At 48.4% G+C, this 13,087-nt stretch overlaps 2 protein-coding genes across 5 annotated transcripts in view; one reads left to right on the forward strand and one right to left on the reverse strand.

Moving 5' to 3' along the window:
- Window positions 1–786, forward strand: part of NUTM1 (NUT midline carcinoma family member 1) — a 6,280-nt gene extending 5,494 nt beyond the window's left edge. The window contains 1 exon segment of the mRNA XM_025209569.1: window positions 1–786. This exon segment is cut by the window's left edge and continues 30 nt beyond it. Coding sequence (XP_025065354.1) covers window positions 1–672 — 672 coding nt within the window. The 3' untranslated portion in view covers window positions 673–786.
- An 821-nt stretch (window positions 787–1,607) lies between these two features.
- LPCAT4 (lysophosphatidylcholine acyltransferase 4) overlaps window positions 1,608–13,087 on the reverse strand; it is a 32,411-nt gene continuing 20,931 nt past the window's right edge. For 3 of the 4 annotated variants that reach the window (XM_025209566.1, XM_025209565.1, XM_025209564.1), the window contains 13 exons: window positions 9,699–9,841; window positions 9,382–9,602; window positions 8,145–8,257; window positions 7,835–7,895; window positions 6,771–6,829; window positions 6,644–6,678; window positions 4,473–4,527; window positions 4,171–4,253; window positions 3,577–3,702; window positions 3,253–3,385; window positions 2,782–2,880; window positions 2,154–2,310; window positions 1,608–1,971 (listed from right to left, as the gene is read on the reverse strand). In XM_025209566.1, coding sequence (XP_025065351.1) covers window positions 1,826–1,971; window positions 2,154–2,310; window positions 2,782–2,880; window positions 3,253–3,385; window positions 3,577–3,702; window positions 4,171–4,253; window positions 4,473–4,527; window positions 6,644–6,678; window positions 6,771–6,829; window positions 7,835–7,895; window positions 8,145–8,257; window positions 9,382–9,562 — 1,248 coding nt within the window. In that variant the 5' untranslated portion in view covers window positions 9,563–9,602; window positions 9,699–9,841 and the 3' untranslated portion in view covers window positions 1,608–1,825. The remainder of the gene's footprint in view (window positions 1,972–2,153; window positions 2,311–2,781; window positions 2,881–3,252; window positions 3,386–3,576; window positions 3,703–4,170; window positions 4,254–4,472; window positions 4,528–6,643; window positions 6,679–6,770; window positions 6,830–7,834; window positions 7,896–8,144; window positions 8,258–9,381; window positions 9,603–9,698; window positions 9,842–13,087) is intronic. The other variant, XM_025209567.1, reaches the window with a different exon arrangement.

Genomic DNA, 13,087 nt, shown 5'->3' on the forward strand with positions numbered 1-13,087 from the left:
GGCCTGAATGGCCAGGAGGAGCCTGTTCAAGCAATTTCAGAGACCAAGCCTGGTTGTCACACAGAGCCAAAACAGAAATTCACACTGGAGACAGAGTCAAATCAGGCTCATCTCCAAGATGACAACAGCCATGAAAACAGTAGTATCAGTACCATGGCTAATCAGGGATCTGGTTCAGGAAATTCAGGACAGTGCAGTTCAAGTTTCTACAGGGGCTGTGGTGCAAGGACAAGTTCAAGTAATGATGGGAAGGAAGCAGAAGAGGCCAGTTTAGCCACAAGTAATAGTTCTTCCAAGATAACCTCCAATGCCAACCCAGAAACTTCAACAGGAAGCATAAAGAATGCTGGGAAATGTGGTCAAGAGGAAGATGATGATGAAGAACTATCTAATTTCTCCTCGCTATTGGCATACAAACTCCACCTTTCCAGTCCTAAGGGCCCTATTGCCATAATTCCAGCGCCGAAGGGACAAGCACAGCCTCATGGCAAAGTTCCTTTCCCTTCGGGGGAGACAGAAAGGCAAGGTAACAAGAGGAGGCGCTCTATGCGACTCTGCCCAGATGGAGCACAAGATGGATCCCTTCCTCCAGACCCTGGCATCCAGCACAGCTACAAGAGAAGGAAAAACAATACAATTGCCCGGAGGAGCAAATGTCTACACAGCCAATGAGCACCTGGTCATGATGAGGGTTGACAGCGATTAACTGAAAGCATCCATCCAAAAAATTCCTTAAATTCCTTCTGCATTCAATCACTGGCTCTTCATTTTTTCCCAAGACCTCTCCTTTAAATCGTAAGGATGAAAGGGAGAAGATTTTTTCAACCCTCGAAGGCCCACTTCTTGCAATATACAAGGTGATATATGAACCCTGATTGGGGGATAACCTCTTAGCCATGAATTACACTGAAATGGGAAGTACCATCAGAAAATATATACCAGAACAAAAGCAAATTTGTCATTTACTGAGCAAATTAAAGGGATATAGATACAATCTGGCCCCAATGTTGACTTAATGGATCCCTCTCCATCTTGGCCAGAGCTAAGTGCATGGCCTAGGGTATGTTTTCCTGGGATTGTGATGCTATTCTTTTGACCCCTTGAAGCCAGGCAGTAACCCTGCCCTTGAGTCAGATTAGAACAACTGTATTAGATCTGAAAACATCCCATATCATCTTGGTATTTATTCTTGAAACTGCCATTTAAGTTTAAAAACAGCTCCAGGGGGTCTGCCTTGATACTTATGCTTTAATTTAAAGGCTCATTGTGAGGGTGCCCTCAGAATTAGCATTTTGTATGTAATGATACAGGTCCAGGTCCCTTTAGAAACCATCATTTTAAGAGAAAAATAAAGCTTCTTGGAGCCCCCTTGAAACAGCTGTTTGTAATTGAAGTACACAGCTCAAAAGGTACCGTTGTAACTACCAGTTTAAGCTAAAAGGTACAGCACTTGGTTTCCCGGTAAACCACCATTTTACACTAATAAGGCTCAAACTACCTTTGCTTTAAAACGCATATATATATATATATATATATATAGTGTGTGTGTGTGTGTGTGTGTAGATATAATATTTTAATATAGATATTTTATATATAAAATAGCATTCTTTTAATTTTACAAAACAAAAACAAAATAACCTCCCCCAGAAAAAAAGCAAATTTAAAAACAATTAAAAAAATAAAATTAAATGTTCCCCAACCCCAAGAATTGGCTGTTTCCTCCCCATTTTCTGTTGCCCTGAGTTGCTGCATGTGTCCCAAGTAGCGAATGCACTGGAGGGAGTCTCTGCGTGGTAGCATGGCTTTTTGGGGTTAGGGTTGTGGCTCAGTCTGCTTTGCTCTTGGGAGGGTTGAGGAGGGAGCCATTGCTGTGAGGTATGGGGGCCCCACGGGTGGGCATGGGGGGGCAGAGATAGGTGGTGAAGAGGGGAGCATAGTCAGGGTGATTCAGGGTGAAATCCTGGAACTGACCTAGGGAAGAAGAGAGAATGAAGATGAGGATAAAGTCACCAGCAGCCCATCTATGTATCTAGCCTTCCCATCTGTCTGTCTCTCCATGCATCTAGCCTCCCCATCACTCTTTACAGGTTCCCTGTCAATCTCTTCCTCCCCACCTGTCTCCTTCTCCTGTCTCTGTCTGTGTAGGTGCTCACCAATGCTCAGCCCGCCGTGGATCCCAATCCCACCCAGCGTAGCATAGAGCTCAGCTCCATCAGCCAGTGGTGTCCCCAGCACCAGGCGCAAGATGGTGCAGAAGGCCTCCTGGCACAGACGTGGCTCCTCCAGCTCAGTCTGCTGCTCACAGAACAGCTGTAGGGAGAGAGCGCAAATGTGAACCAGAGGTGCTCCCCTGGCTTGGCCCATCTCCCTGCTTACTGAACAGTTGCAAGGAGAGAAATAGCAGCAGTATGAGAGAGGTTCTCATGCAACTTTTCAGTTCCACTATCTCCCCTCATTCTCCCATTCAAGCCCCTCTTTCTTCACTGCCAGATCTCTGCATATCCTCTCAGCCCAATCCCAGAGACACCCCATTCCCCCATATCTCTTTATAATCCCCACCTTAGCCCTTCTTTCACAGCCACCATATTCTTGCACATTTCCCCAGCTTTCTGTGTATCACCCCATCCCATCTTTTCCCCATAATCTCCCCATATTCCTGCATGCCTTATCTCCTTTTGCCTCCACATGCCCCCCATCTCTTCTCTACCTGTCCTGCAACCCCTTCCACTCTGGCACCCTCTTATCTCTGCTTCCTCCAGTCCCTCCTGCCCTTTGGTGCACCTGAAAGGCCAGTTGTGTGAGCTCCTTGGGGCTGTGTGTCCCCTCCAGGGCCTGCAGGGCCAGCTGCACCTCCCGAGAATCCACTCTGCCCTCTTCATCCTATGTACAGAGAGGAATTACATCAGGCTGCAGCCCCATCCAACCTTCCCAAACACTTTCCTGGGATAGTCCCCTCCCATTGCTCTCCCCAAGGGAATCTTCCAAGCTGTAGGACAGTCCCCTCCCTTGTCACACCTCAGCAGTAATTCTTACCCCCAGGTGTAATTCCCTCCCTTTCTGTCACAATCAGAGCAGTACCCCCACTTGTTCCCTAGAAGCAATCTCCACATATTTCTCTCTTCCCACCTCCCTTGGGCCAATTCTCACTCCTAGGGGCAAATCCATGCCTAGCCTGTCTCTCCCAGGATCAGTCCTCACCCCTGAGACATTTTTGTTTTTTGTTCTCCCCTGAGCAGTCTCCCTTGCTGATACCTGCTGGAAGAAGGTGTGGAGCCCATTAGCCACTTCCAGGTGGGCCAGCCCCAGCCAGCGGGCAAGTTCTTGGTGCCCCAGTCTTTCTGGCCCATTGCTCAAAGGGGGCTGCAAGTTACCTCCTGGGGTCCATCTGCAGAAGGTGAGCCCACAGTGGGGAAATCAGAGAAACAGGGAAGTCACTGCCCCCAGTGTCTTGCAGACCCTCCCTTGACCATGTCCCTTCTCCTGCTGCCCTCTATTCCCTTCCCTCCAGCCCCCAACCCACCCCTTCTCATCTCCCACTGATGCTACCTCCCCCATCCCTCTGCCTCATTTACATACCTCATTTTCCTTAGGGCTTTACTAAGCTCCCAAAGCTGGGGCTCCAGTGCCACTCGCAAACACCCCACAGCACATACTGGCAAGTTCCCTACAAATTCACATTCAGTGGCTGGAATGCTGAGGGCCCTGTAGAGACACATTGGGGGAGCACAACTGAGGGTGAGACTGGGGATGCCCAAAGGACTCACACTCCCCTTCCCAGGAGCCCCTGTGCCAATCTGCAGGGAGCCCCACACATCAACTGTCTACAGGGATTTCCCATGTCACCTCCAGGGTAACCACATGAACCACCTAGGTGTCCTGCAGCAATCTCACACAAGGAACCTCAGACCTGCTCCCTTATGACCCCACACAAACCCTCCTGGATTGCTCATTCCACCCCCAGGTATCCTGTGACAGCTCCCCAGGACTCCCATGATAACCTTCCTTGAGTTCCCACTTCCAGCTGCTCTGGGGCCCTCACATCCACTTCTTCCATTCTCTGTATCCACCTCTCCTGCATCACACCCTGGGTACCCCTGCATCAGCCCCCAGGGGAAGTTTATACTGCCCTTCCCAGAGCTGATCCCAGTCCTCTCTCCCACCAGCACTTACTGTGCCATGGTTTTTTGGACATTACTGGCATAGAGGGTAGGGTTGGTACTCTCTTCAGCACTGGGGTGATAGACTGGGAGGAACTGAAAGAAACAGGCATGTTAGTGGGAATGTGGGGAGACTTGGTAGGAGGTGCTGCACTGAACAGAGCAGTGCAGATTCTACCCCCTATGTCATGCTGCTGCAGGGCATGGCCCAGGAAGCTCAGTAGGGGGTGCTGGGTGCTATCATGCAAGGGTCAGGGTGAAGGGCTCAGTAGGAGGTGCTGTGCTGCAGAGAACAATGCTGTGGTGCTGTCTTACCTCCACTTCCACAGTAGTGCAGAGCTGTGATGCTGTTAACCAGATGACTTTAAGTCTGTAGTGAAAAACAGGGAATTATACATCAACAGCTCTCTACCAGTCAAGGAGAGGGCAGCAGGGACACACACACACACACACACACACACACACAGACACACACACAGGCCCAGCAGGGCTCATCCTAGCAAGAGGCAGCAGGTATAGTTTCATAGTTGGTAGGGTCAGAAGGGACCTGAGCAGATCATCAAGTCCGACCCCCTGTCATGGGCAGGAAAGAAAGCTGGGGTCAGACCACCCCAGCTAGGTGATTTTCTAGCCTCCTTTTGAAGACTCCCAGGGTAGGAGCGAGCACCACATCCCTTGGAAGTTGGTTCCAGCTCCTAGCCACCCTGACAGTGCAGTCGTGCCTCCTGATGTCTAGTCTGAACCTACTCTCAGTCAACTTCTGGTTGTTATTCCTAGTTACTCCTGGTAGTGCTTAGGGGAACAGGGACTCTTCCGTTCCCCGCTGGTCCCCCCTGGTAAGTTTATACATCGCCACCAGATCCTCTCTAAGCCTTCTCTTGTGGAGGCTGAACAAATTCAAGTCCCGTAGCCTCTCTTCGTAGGGCCTGCCCTGCTGCTCCCAGATCATGCAAGTGGCCCTCCTCTGGACCCTCCTGATGCTGTCCACATCCCTCCTGAAGTGCAGCGCCCAGATCTGGACACAGTACTCCAACTGCGGCCTGACCAATGTCACATAGAGGGGCAGGATCACCTCCCTGGACCTGCTTGTGATGCATCTGTGGATGCATGACAAGGAGCGGTTAGCCTTCCTGACTGCGTCCCCACATTGGCGGCCCATGTTCATCTTGGAATCAATAATGACTTCAACATCCTTTTCTCCCTCTGTGCTGATGAGAAGAGAGTTCCCAGCCTGTAGGTATGCTGCTGGTTCTTCCTCCCTAGGTGCAGTACCTTGCTCTTGTCAGTGTTGAAACCCATCCTGTTCTCATCTGCCCACCCTTATAACCTGTCCAGATCTAGTTGCAGCCTGTCCCTACCTTCTATCGTGCCCACCTCTCCCCACATCTTAGTGTCATCTGGGAACTTGAACAAGTTGCTTTTCACCCCCTCATCCAAGTTGCTGATGAAGATGTTGAACATTGTGGGCCTGAGGACTGAGCCCTGGGGGACCCCACTGCCCACATCCCTCCAAGTTGAAAATGACCCGTCCACCACCACTCTCTGGGTGTGACCATCTAGCCAATTTGCCACCCATTTGACTGTGTAGGTATTGATGCCACAGTCGCCTAATTTTTTAATGAGAATGGGGTGAGAGACAGTGTTGAAGGCCTTCCTAACGTCCAGAAAGACTATGTCTACCGCGACACCAGTGTCCAAGGATTTTGTGACCTGGGCATAGAAGGCAACCAGGTTGGTCTGACAGGATCTGCCTCGAATGAACCCATGTCGGTTGCCCCTAAGCATGATTCCCCCTGCTGGCCCCTTGCAGATGTGTTCTTGGATAATTTTCTCAAAGAGCTTCCCCAGGACCGAGGTAAGACTAACAGGCCTATTGTTTCCTGGGTCCTCCTTCCTCCCTTTTTTGAAAATGGGGACCATATTGGCCCTTTTCCAATCCTCTGGCACCTCGCCAGAGCACCACGAGTGGTCGTAGAGCTGTGCCAGGCTTCTGCCAATGGCTTCTGCCAATTCCCTCAGCATCCTTGCATGGCGATCATCTGGACCTGCTGATTTCAACATGTCTAATCCCACCAGAAGATCCCTGACTAGGTCCTCTCTGACCCTGGGCCTGGCTGTGCCTCTCCTGAGTTTGTCCAGGATCCCGGTGTGGGTTGGGGGGGATGTCCCAGTCCCTGCTCGGAAATATGGAGGCAAAGAATTTGTTAAAGAAGTCAGCTTTATCATTTGGTGCAACCACCAGATTGCCAAGCGTGTCCTGCAGGGGCCCCATGTTACCCGGTGCCTTGTTTTTACTCCCTATGTATTTAAAAGAGGACTTCTTGTTGTCTTTGATTTGGGTCTCTAGTCCCAGTTCTGTCTCTGCCTTAGCCTTTCTAACAGCCCCCCTACAGACACACACATGCAAGCACACACATACATGTGGCCATGCACACACACACATGCACGCACGCGCGCACACATGCACAAAATCTACTGTGACTCACACTCCAGGTCCTCTCCACGCCCAGGTGGTTGAGTCCTGCAAAAAGAAAAGCATATTTGTTGTGCTGAGCAAGCACACCACTCCCCAGGGTGCATGACACGCACCTGTGAGTCCACCTGGCCACTCACCAAGCTGTTGGGATATCGGATGAGGACAGGCTGGATGGGCACCCCAGCGATAAAGGCACCTAGGAGAGAAAGAGAGAGATGATAAGCATGTGGGAATATATGTACTTGTCAATGGATTGACACACCTGTCAGGCCATTGGCAGACATTCAGTTAAAAGCACCATAGGATCTGATGCACACCCCAACAACTGTGCTTTGAGCCTTGCTATGGATTCATGGCAGGAGGTGCAATTATGGGATCAGGGATCAGATCCCAGTTGTGCCATATTGCTGGTGTGGGGGAAGCCCAGGATCATGATCCTGGTCTCACCCCTGCTTTGGTAAGTAGCAAGCCAGTCAGATGGTCCTTGCTCCCAGCCTTGCAAACACACAGGAATCAAGGACTCCAACATGACTCTGAGACTGGGAACACCAATTAACTGATACATGCAATGTAAGGTGTGATGGGACATGGCTACAAAGTTATTAAACATATTTTGTATAATAAATTGGTGGCTTATTTCTTGTTTTATTGCACCATTAATTTCATGAATGTGTGGCCAGATAACTACTTAAAATAGGATTAACTGGTTAATCATGTCTTAAATATAATGTCTGCCAGGGGCCTTAGAGTACAAGTGTTCAGAGATTGCTGCAGAAGGGTGCTGCTACTGACAACCCTTTTCTGCCTGAGTGTCCACTGAGTGACACATCTGTCACTGCACAAGTGCACAGGAACTGATAGTTGTCACTGCAAGAGTGTGCAGAGACTGGCATAGGCATTACACTGTTACTGGTGGGACTTTTAGTTACCCCAGAAGTCCCAAAAGTTTTGGACTTATCAGCATGCCCCTCACATGTGGCACAGTCAAGATGCCCCAGGTTTGCACTCAGCTTGAATACACCCCAGGGCCAGATTTTCCTGCCTACCTCTACAGCCTTTCTCTGACAGTGCAGCAGGCATGGTGTGGAGGTCTCTGGGCTTTGATGAATGGTGAAGGGGAATCAGGCCTACTGCCTTCCCCGCTCAGCCTCCATCCCTATGACCTTGCTGCATGTCCCCGAACCACTGCAATCTCTCATACCTGGTTTGAATTTCAGCAGGGCTTTCTTGTTAGAGCAAGTTCCCTCAGGGAAGAACAGCACCTAGGGGAGTGGGTAACAGAGGCATGAGTCAAGCATTGTTGGGGTGATGCAGGGGGACAGAGGGGAAACAGGGCTAATGGGAGGAGGAGAGACTATGCTGGCTTGGCTGAGGTACTGATTATAGGTGTGGAGAGGAGACTGGGTTGGCTGAGCCAAGGTGCTAATGTGAGGATGAGAAGAAAGAGATGGCTAGGCAAAGGGGTCAGGCTGTGGCTTATAGGATAGATGATGGCAAGGCTCTGGTCTCACCTGTGGCCATTTCCCCCTTGATGTGGCCCGTCTCTTCACTTCCTCCACCACCTTCTTGCGGGAGGCTGGATCATGGCGTGACACTAAGATGGCCTGGTTAAACCGGAGGAGGGCTGGAAATAAAGGAACAGCATTTAGAGGTGAGGGCTACTTGGCAAGAGGCAGACCAGTGCCCTCCTGCTACCCTACAGCCTTCAGCTACTTCCATCCCACCGTTTTTCAGCTCATGGCTTCCTTCTTTCCATCCACTTTCACCTTCCTTCACTCCCCAGATTTCCCTAATGCCCCTTAAAACCCTCAGCTGCTAACAGTCGTCATGCCTGCACCCTTTCCCTAATGCCCCTTATAACCCAATCTCTCAGTCCTGATCCTCAAGGGAAATTTACACAACACATCCCAGAGACGAGCCTATGAGCTCCATTTCATCAACCTGCTGGATACTAGAGATCAGGGACTAAACATAGACATTGGATTTTTGATAGATTATAATCTGCCTGGCAACTGACTCCCCAGCCCAGCCCAGCCCCTGGCTTCTTTACTATTCATTCCATCCAGGAAGAGCACACACCAACTGCTGCAGCTTCCTGAGCCTGACGAAGGGTTTTTGAACCCGAAAGCTTGCTTAATAACTATTCTCCAACCATTTGGGTTGGTCTAATAAAAGATATCAAATTCACCCAAGGAACCTTGTCTGCCTATATCCTTAGACCAACACGGCTACAACCTAAACTCTTATAACCCTCAGCTGCTAACAGTCATCATGCCTGCACTCTTGTTCCCATTTCCTTCCAGGCTCCACTTTTCCAGCCTGCAGCACTTGTTACCCTGACTGGGATGTCCTGTACAGGGTAGGTCCCATTGCAGGGAGCAAGCTACAAAGAGACTTCACTTCCCATGTCCCATTTCAGGCAGAGCATGCAATGGAGGGGCTCATTTCTACACATACACCACAGGCTTCCACCACACCAGCAGCTCCAAGAGACTACCTGGGCCTCTTTTATGGACTTACACTAGATACTACTCAACAGGTACTACCCAACAATGGAATATCTCATCTCTGCCCTGCCCAAAGGGTCTCATGTATCTAACAACCCTGATACCCTGCACTGGCACCATGCAGTTGGGACAACCATGCAATGGAAGTCCCATTTTCCACTCTGTCATGTGGTCCTCTTGCATCACCCAGTGCCGCCATGCAATGGCAAGTCTTATCTTCCACCCTATCCCAGCGACTCACCTCCAATGACTGGAACATGGAGGTTCTCTGTACGGGATACCACTTTTGGGAGGTCACACGGCAGCAGAATGATGGGGTCAAAGAAGGTGGAGTGGGGGGCAGCGACCAGGATCGGGGCTTCCAGCCGTGATGCTTGTCGACCCCGCACCCGGATCCGCATGAAGCCCAGGAGGAAGAACATCAGGCGGCTCAGGAAGTAGACAGAGCCATGGGCGATGGAGCTGGAATGGGAGAGAGTGAGACAGTGCATGGAGGGGTGGGGGGTGGAGCCCAGGGCTTCAGGGGCTTCAGTACAGCTGTGAAGAGGGGTCACTTACTTCCTCCATCCCTTCAGTGGCTCCTTCAGCTTCTCCTCAGACAGTCCCACCACTTGAAGCAGCGCAAAGGGCCAGACGAGGAAGAGGACAATGAAGGCCAGAGCCACACGGAGAGGAGCCAACAGTGCTCCCAGCAGGTAGAACTGAAAAGCAACAGGAGAAATGATGGTCAACGCCAACTGTCAGACCCTTTCCAGGAAACAGCAGCAGAGACCAAGAACTGAAAGGATAATGGACAAACTAGGATCAGCATGCAACAACAGTGCAAGGCTCTTACTTCCCCAGCAAGCGATAACAGGGTTACACTGCCACCCACACACTGGGCTTCTCCCCAACAGAAAGAGGCACATGTACATATAGAACCAGTTCCCTCAGCTTGATGAGATTATTTCCAGGCCTGAGGAAATCTCAAGTGCAGTGGACACATCCCACAAGAAATAATCCTGGACTGCAGCTGTATTTCCAGGATCAGCAAGCATGTGCTGTGTCTTTAGTGGGCCCTGACCCACAACCAGATGCTTGCAGGGCAGAAGAGGAAAGCCCAGATAGTTATGGAATAAATCCTAGACAGGGCCTGAGTGAGGGTTGGGGAAGGCGAGAGGAAGGGGGTCCACTATTAGCAGAGGCCTGTCGTGGTTTTTATTCTGTATCAGAGTACCAGACACTTGTCTGGATAGTGTGTACAAGTAGCATACACATTAATATAGGACACACATGGTATTTTACGTTTCATACATTGTGCTACATAGTGTTGTGAAGTTGTGTGTGTGTGCACACATGCACGTATTGCACCTTGGGTTTATTTCTTTGGGGTTTTCCCCTTTCACTCTCTTGTGCATCATGTTGAAAGTCTGAAATTCTTGTACTATGGAGTTCTCCCTGATTCACTCCTTCTGTTTGCTGTTTATTTTTAGCCTGTGAGTTATTTTTAAAGGGAAGTAGGTTGTGTTTCTATGATGGGGAAGGTTTATTTGACTATCCATATTTTAGGAGTTTTTTGATTGCTTTCCTTATCATTCTCATGCATATTTGTTTGTATATGTGTGTTTGCTTATGTATATTGTGTGCTGTATATGCTTTGCATTATTTGCTTATTTCCAAGATTTTTAAAAAATGTTTTTGTACTGAGTTTCAATTTGTGTGTGTATATTTGCTCTGCACATGTAGTGTATGTTTTCTATTACACATGTTTGATACATATTGAATATGTTTTGTGTACTGTGATTATTTTCTGTTTGTTCATGTTGTATTTTTTGTGGTGTGTTGCAGCATGTGTATCTTGCTTCTGGTGTGTGCATTGTGTATGTTTGGTGTGTGTTTTTGATGTCTTTTATGTTGTTTAGTTTTTATTTGTTTATATTGTATATGTTAAGTTGCCATTATGTTGCTTGTGTGTTTATTTGATTTGTGTGTGCATTGTATATTATATGTTGTGCCTATTTAGTTTGTGTGTTCATTTGCTCTGTGTGCCATTTGTTTTGCATGTTGAATTTATTTTGCATGCATGTTTGTTTGTTGCAGGCATGTACAGGGTCTTCATAAAGTCCTTGTGCACTTTTAAACTTTAGTAACTTAGGTTGTAGGTATGATAGAAACAATCTGTAAAGGACATTTAAAAGCAAAGTTATTCATGTTTAAGGACAACTGGAGTACACGTTGCTAGATTTCATAAGTAATAATGAATTTATTCTTATTTCAGATCCTTTGACAAACAAAAAATGGCTACTGTAGACGAGAAAGTAAACTGTGTCCTATGGCTAGCAGAATTGAAGTCCATATCAGCTGTGAGAAGAAAATGGTGGTTATGTTGAAGTCTAGCATTGTGTACTCTAGTTGTCCTAAAACTTCAAAAAATTTGCTTTTAAATGCCATTTACAGATTGTTTCTATCACACCTATCACCGAAGTTATTAAAGTTTAAAAATGCACAAGGACTTTATGAAGACCCTGTACTTGCTGGCCTATCTGTCCTCCATTTTCTGCTTATTGGTTGTCTGGCCTATCTGTCCTCTGTACAGTTATTTTGTGTTTCCTGTGGGTTCTTATACAGTTTGTGGGTGAAATCTGTAGTCCATTTTCTAAATGTTATTTGAAAACAGGAAATGGATTTATAAACCTCATGAGGGAAAGATTCCTCACCACTGTGCTGTGTGTTAATGCTATTATTGTCAATGTTAAGTGTAACTATTTAATCCATTTTGGGTGAGGAATAGATTTTTTTTCTATTTATTAGCCATTTTGGAAAGTTTAAAAAAATATTGTTTTCAGTGAAATGTTCAGTGAATGAGAAAAGTAAAAAAACAACAACTTTTTTTGGAACAAAAATGAACTTGGGTTGTTTCAGATACAGGCTCATGTCCTACTCCAGTCTGAGGGGGTTCAAGACCACATCACCCTTGTCCCAGGAATAGGCCTTCACCATCAGGCTAGAATAGACAGGGGTGGTGGGAAACACTCTCCATCACACCTGTTAAATTTGGGCTGATGTGCAGAAAAGACACACTCCCCACACAACATTCATGGGGCCTGGGACAGTGGGTCTGCTTCTACCCCAGCGATTCCCAGCCTTGTTAGACTCAAAGCAGCCCTCCGTGACTCTTCAGAATTGAGCAGCACCCCATTTCAAAAACTAATATAAATACAGGATGAATAATCATGCAATTATGATACTCCTATGTTATACTAGTGTGTTATTAATATGCACTAACACCATTACCAAAGTATAATAAAAAATATAATACAATTTTCAACTCTTCAGGCTGCCATTGGGGAGCACTTTCCCAGCTCTACCTGGCTCTACACATATTTGCTCCCAGCATAGCACCTGAACTCTCTGCACGTGGCATCAGGTATCTGCTGGGAACCGGATACTGGCAGGACAGTTTTTGCCCTTAGTTATCACAGGGCAATCCCCCTGAACTCCAGCCAGGGGCCAAAGTGAACAGAGCCTAGGGACACCCAGCTGGTAGGGATGAGGTGCCAGGTTGCAAATATGCAGGTGGAGGGCACTGAGGAGGTTGGGGGTGGGGGGACATTGGGGAGACAACACAACACATGAGACCTGGGAGCAAGACTGGGGTAGGGGACACCTTCCCTGCTCCCAGTCTGTATCTGAGGGGACAAGTGCAACCCCCATTGCCTTAGTTGGTCTACTGGGGACTTGCATGCTGGGGACTGGAGCCACCTGCCCCCACAACCCATCCTGTCAGCCCTGGAAGTAAGCAAGGAACTGAGGATAAACTAGGTTGAAAAGCACAGCTCTGCATCTACATATCTGCCTGGCCACAGCAGAGTGCACTGCTCAGAGCAGCTAGCACTGGGGCTGAAGGGGGTGGGGGAGCAGCCACTGGTGCCCCTTGTCCAAGGACCTCTGGGGCAGGCAGGGGGAAG

Source organism: Alligator sinensis, unplaced genomic scaffold, assembly GCF_000455745.1.
Source record: "Alligator sinensis unplaced genomic scaffold, ASM45574v1 scaffold842_1, whole genome shotgun sequence".
NCBI lineage: Eukaryota > Metazoa > Chordata > Crocodylia > Alligatoridae > Alligator > Alligator sinensis.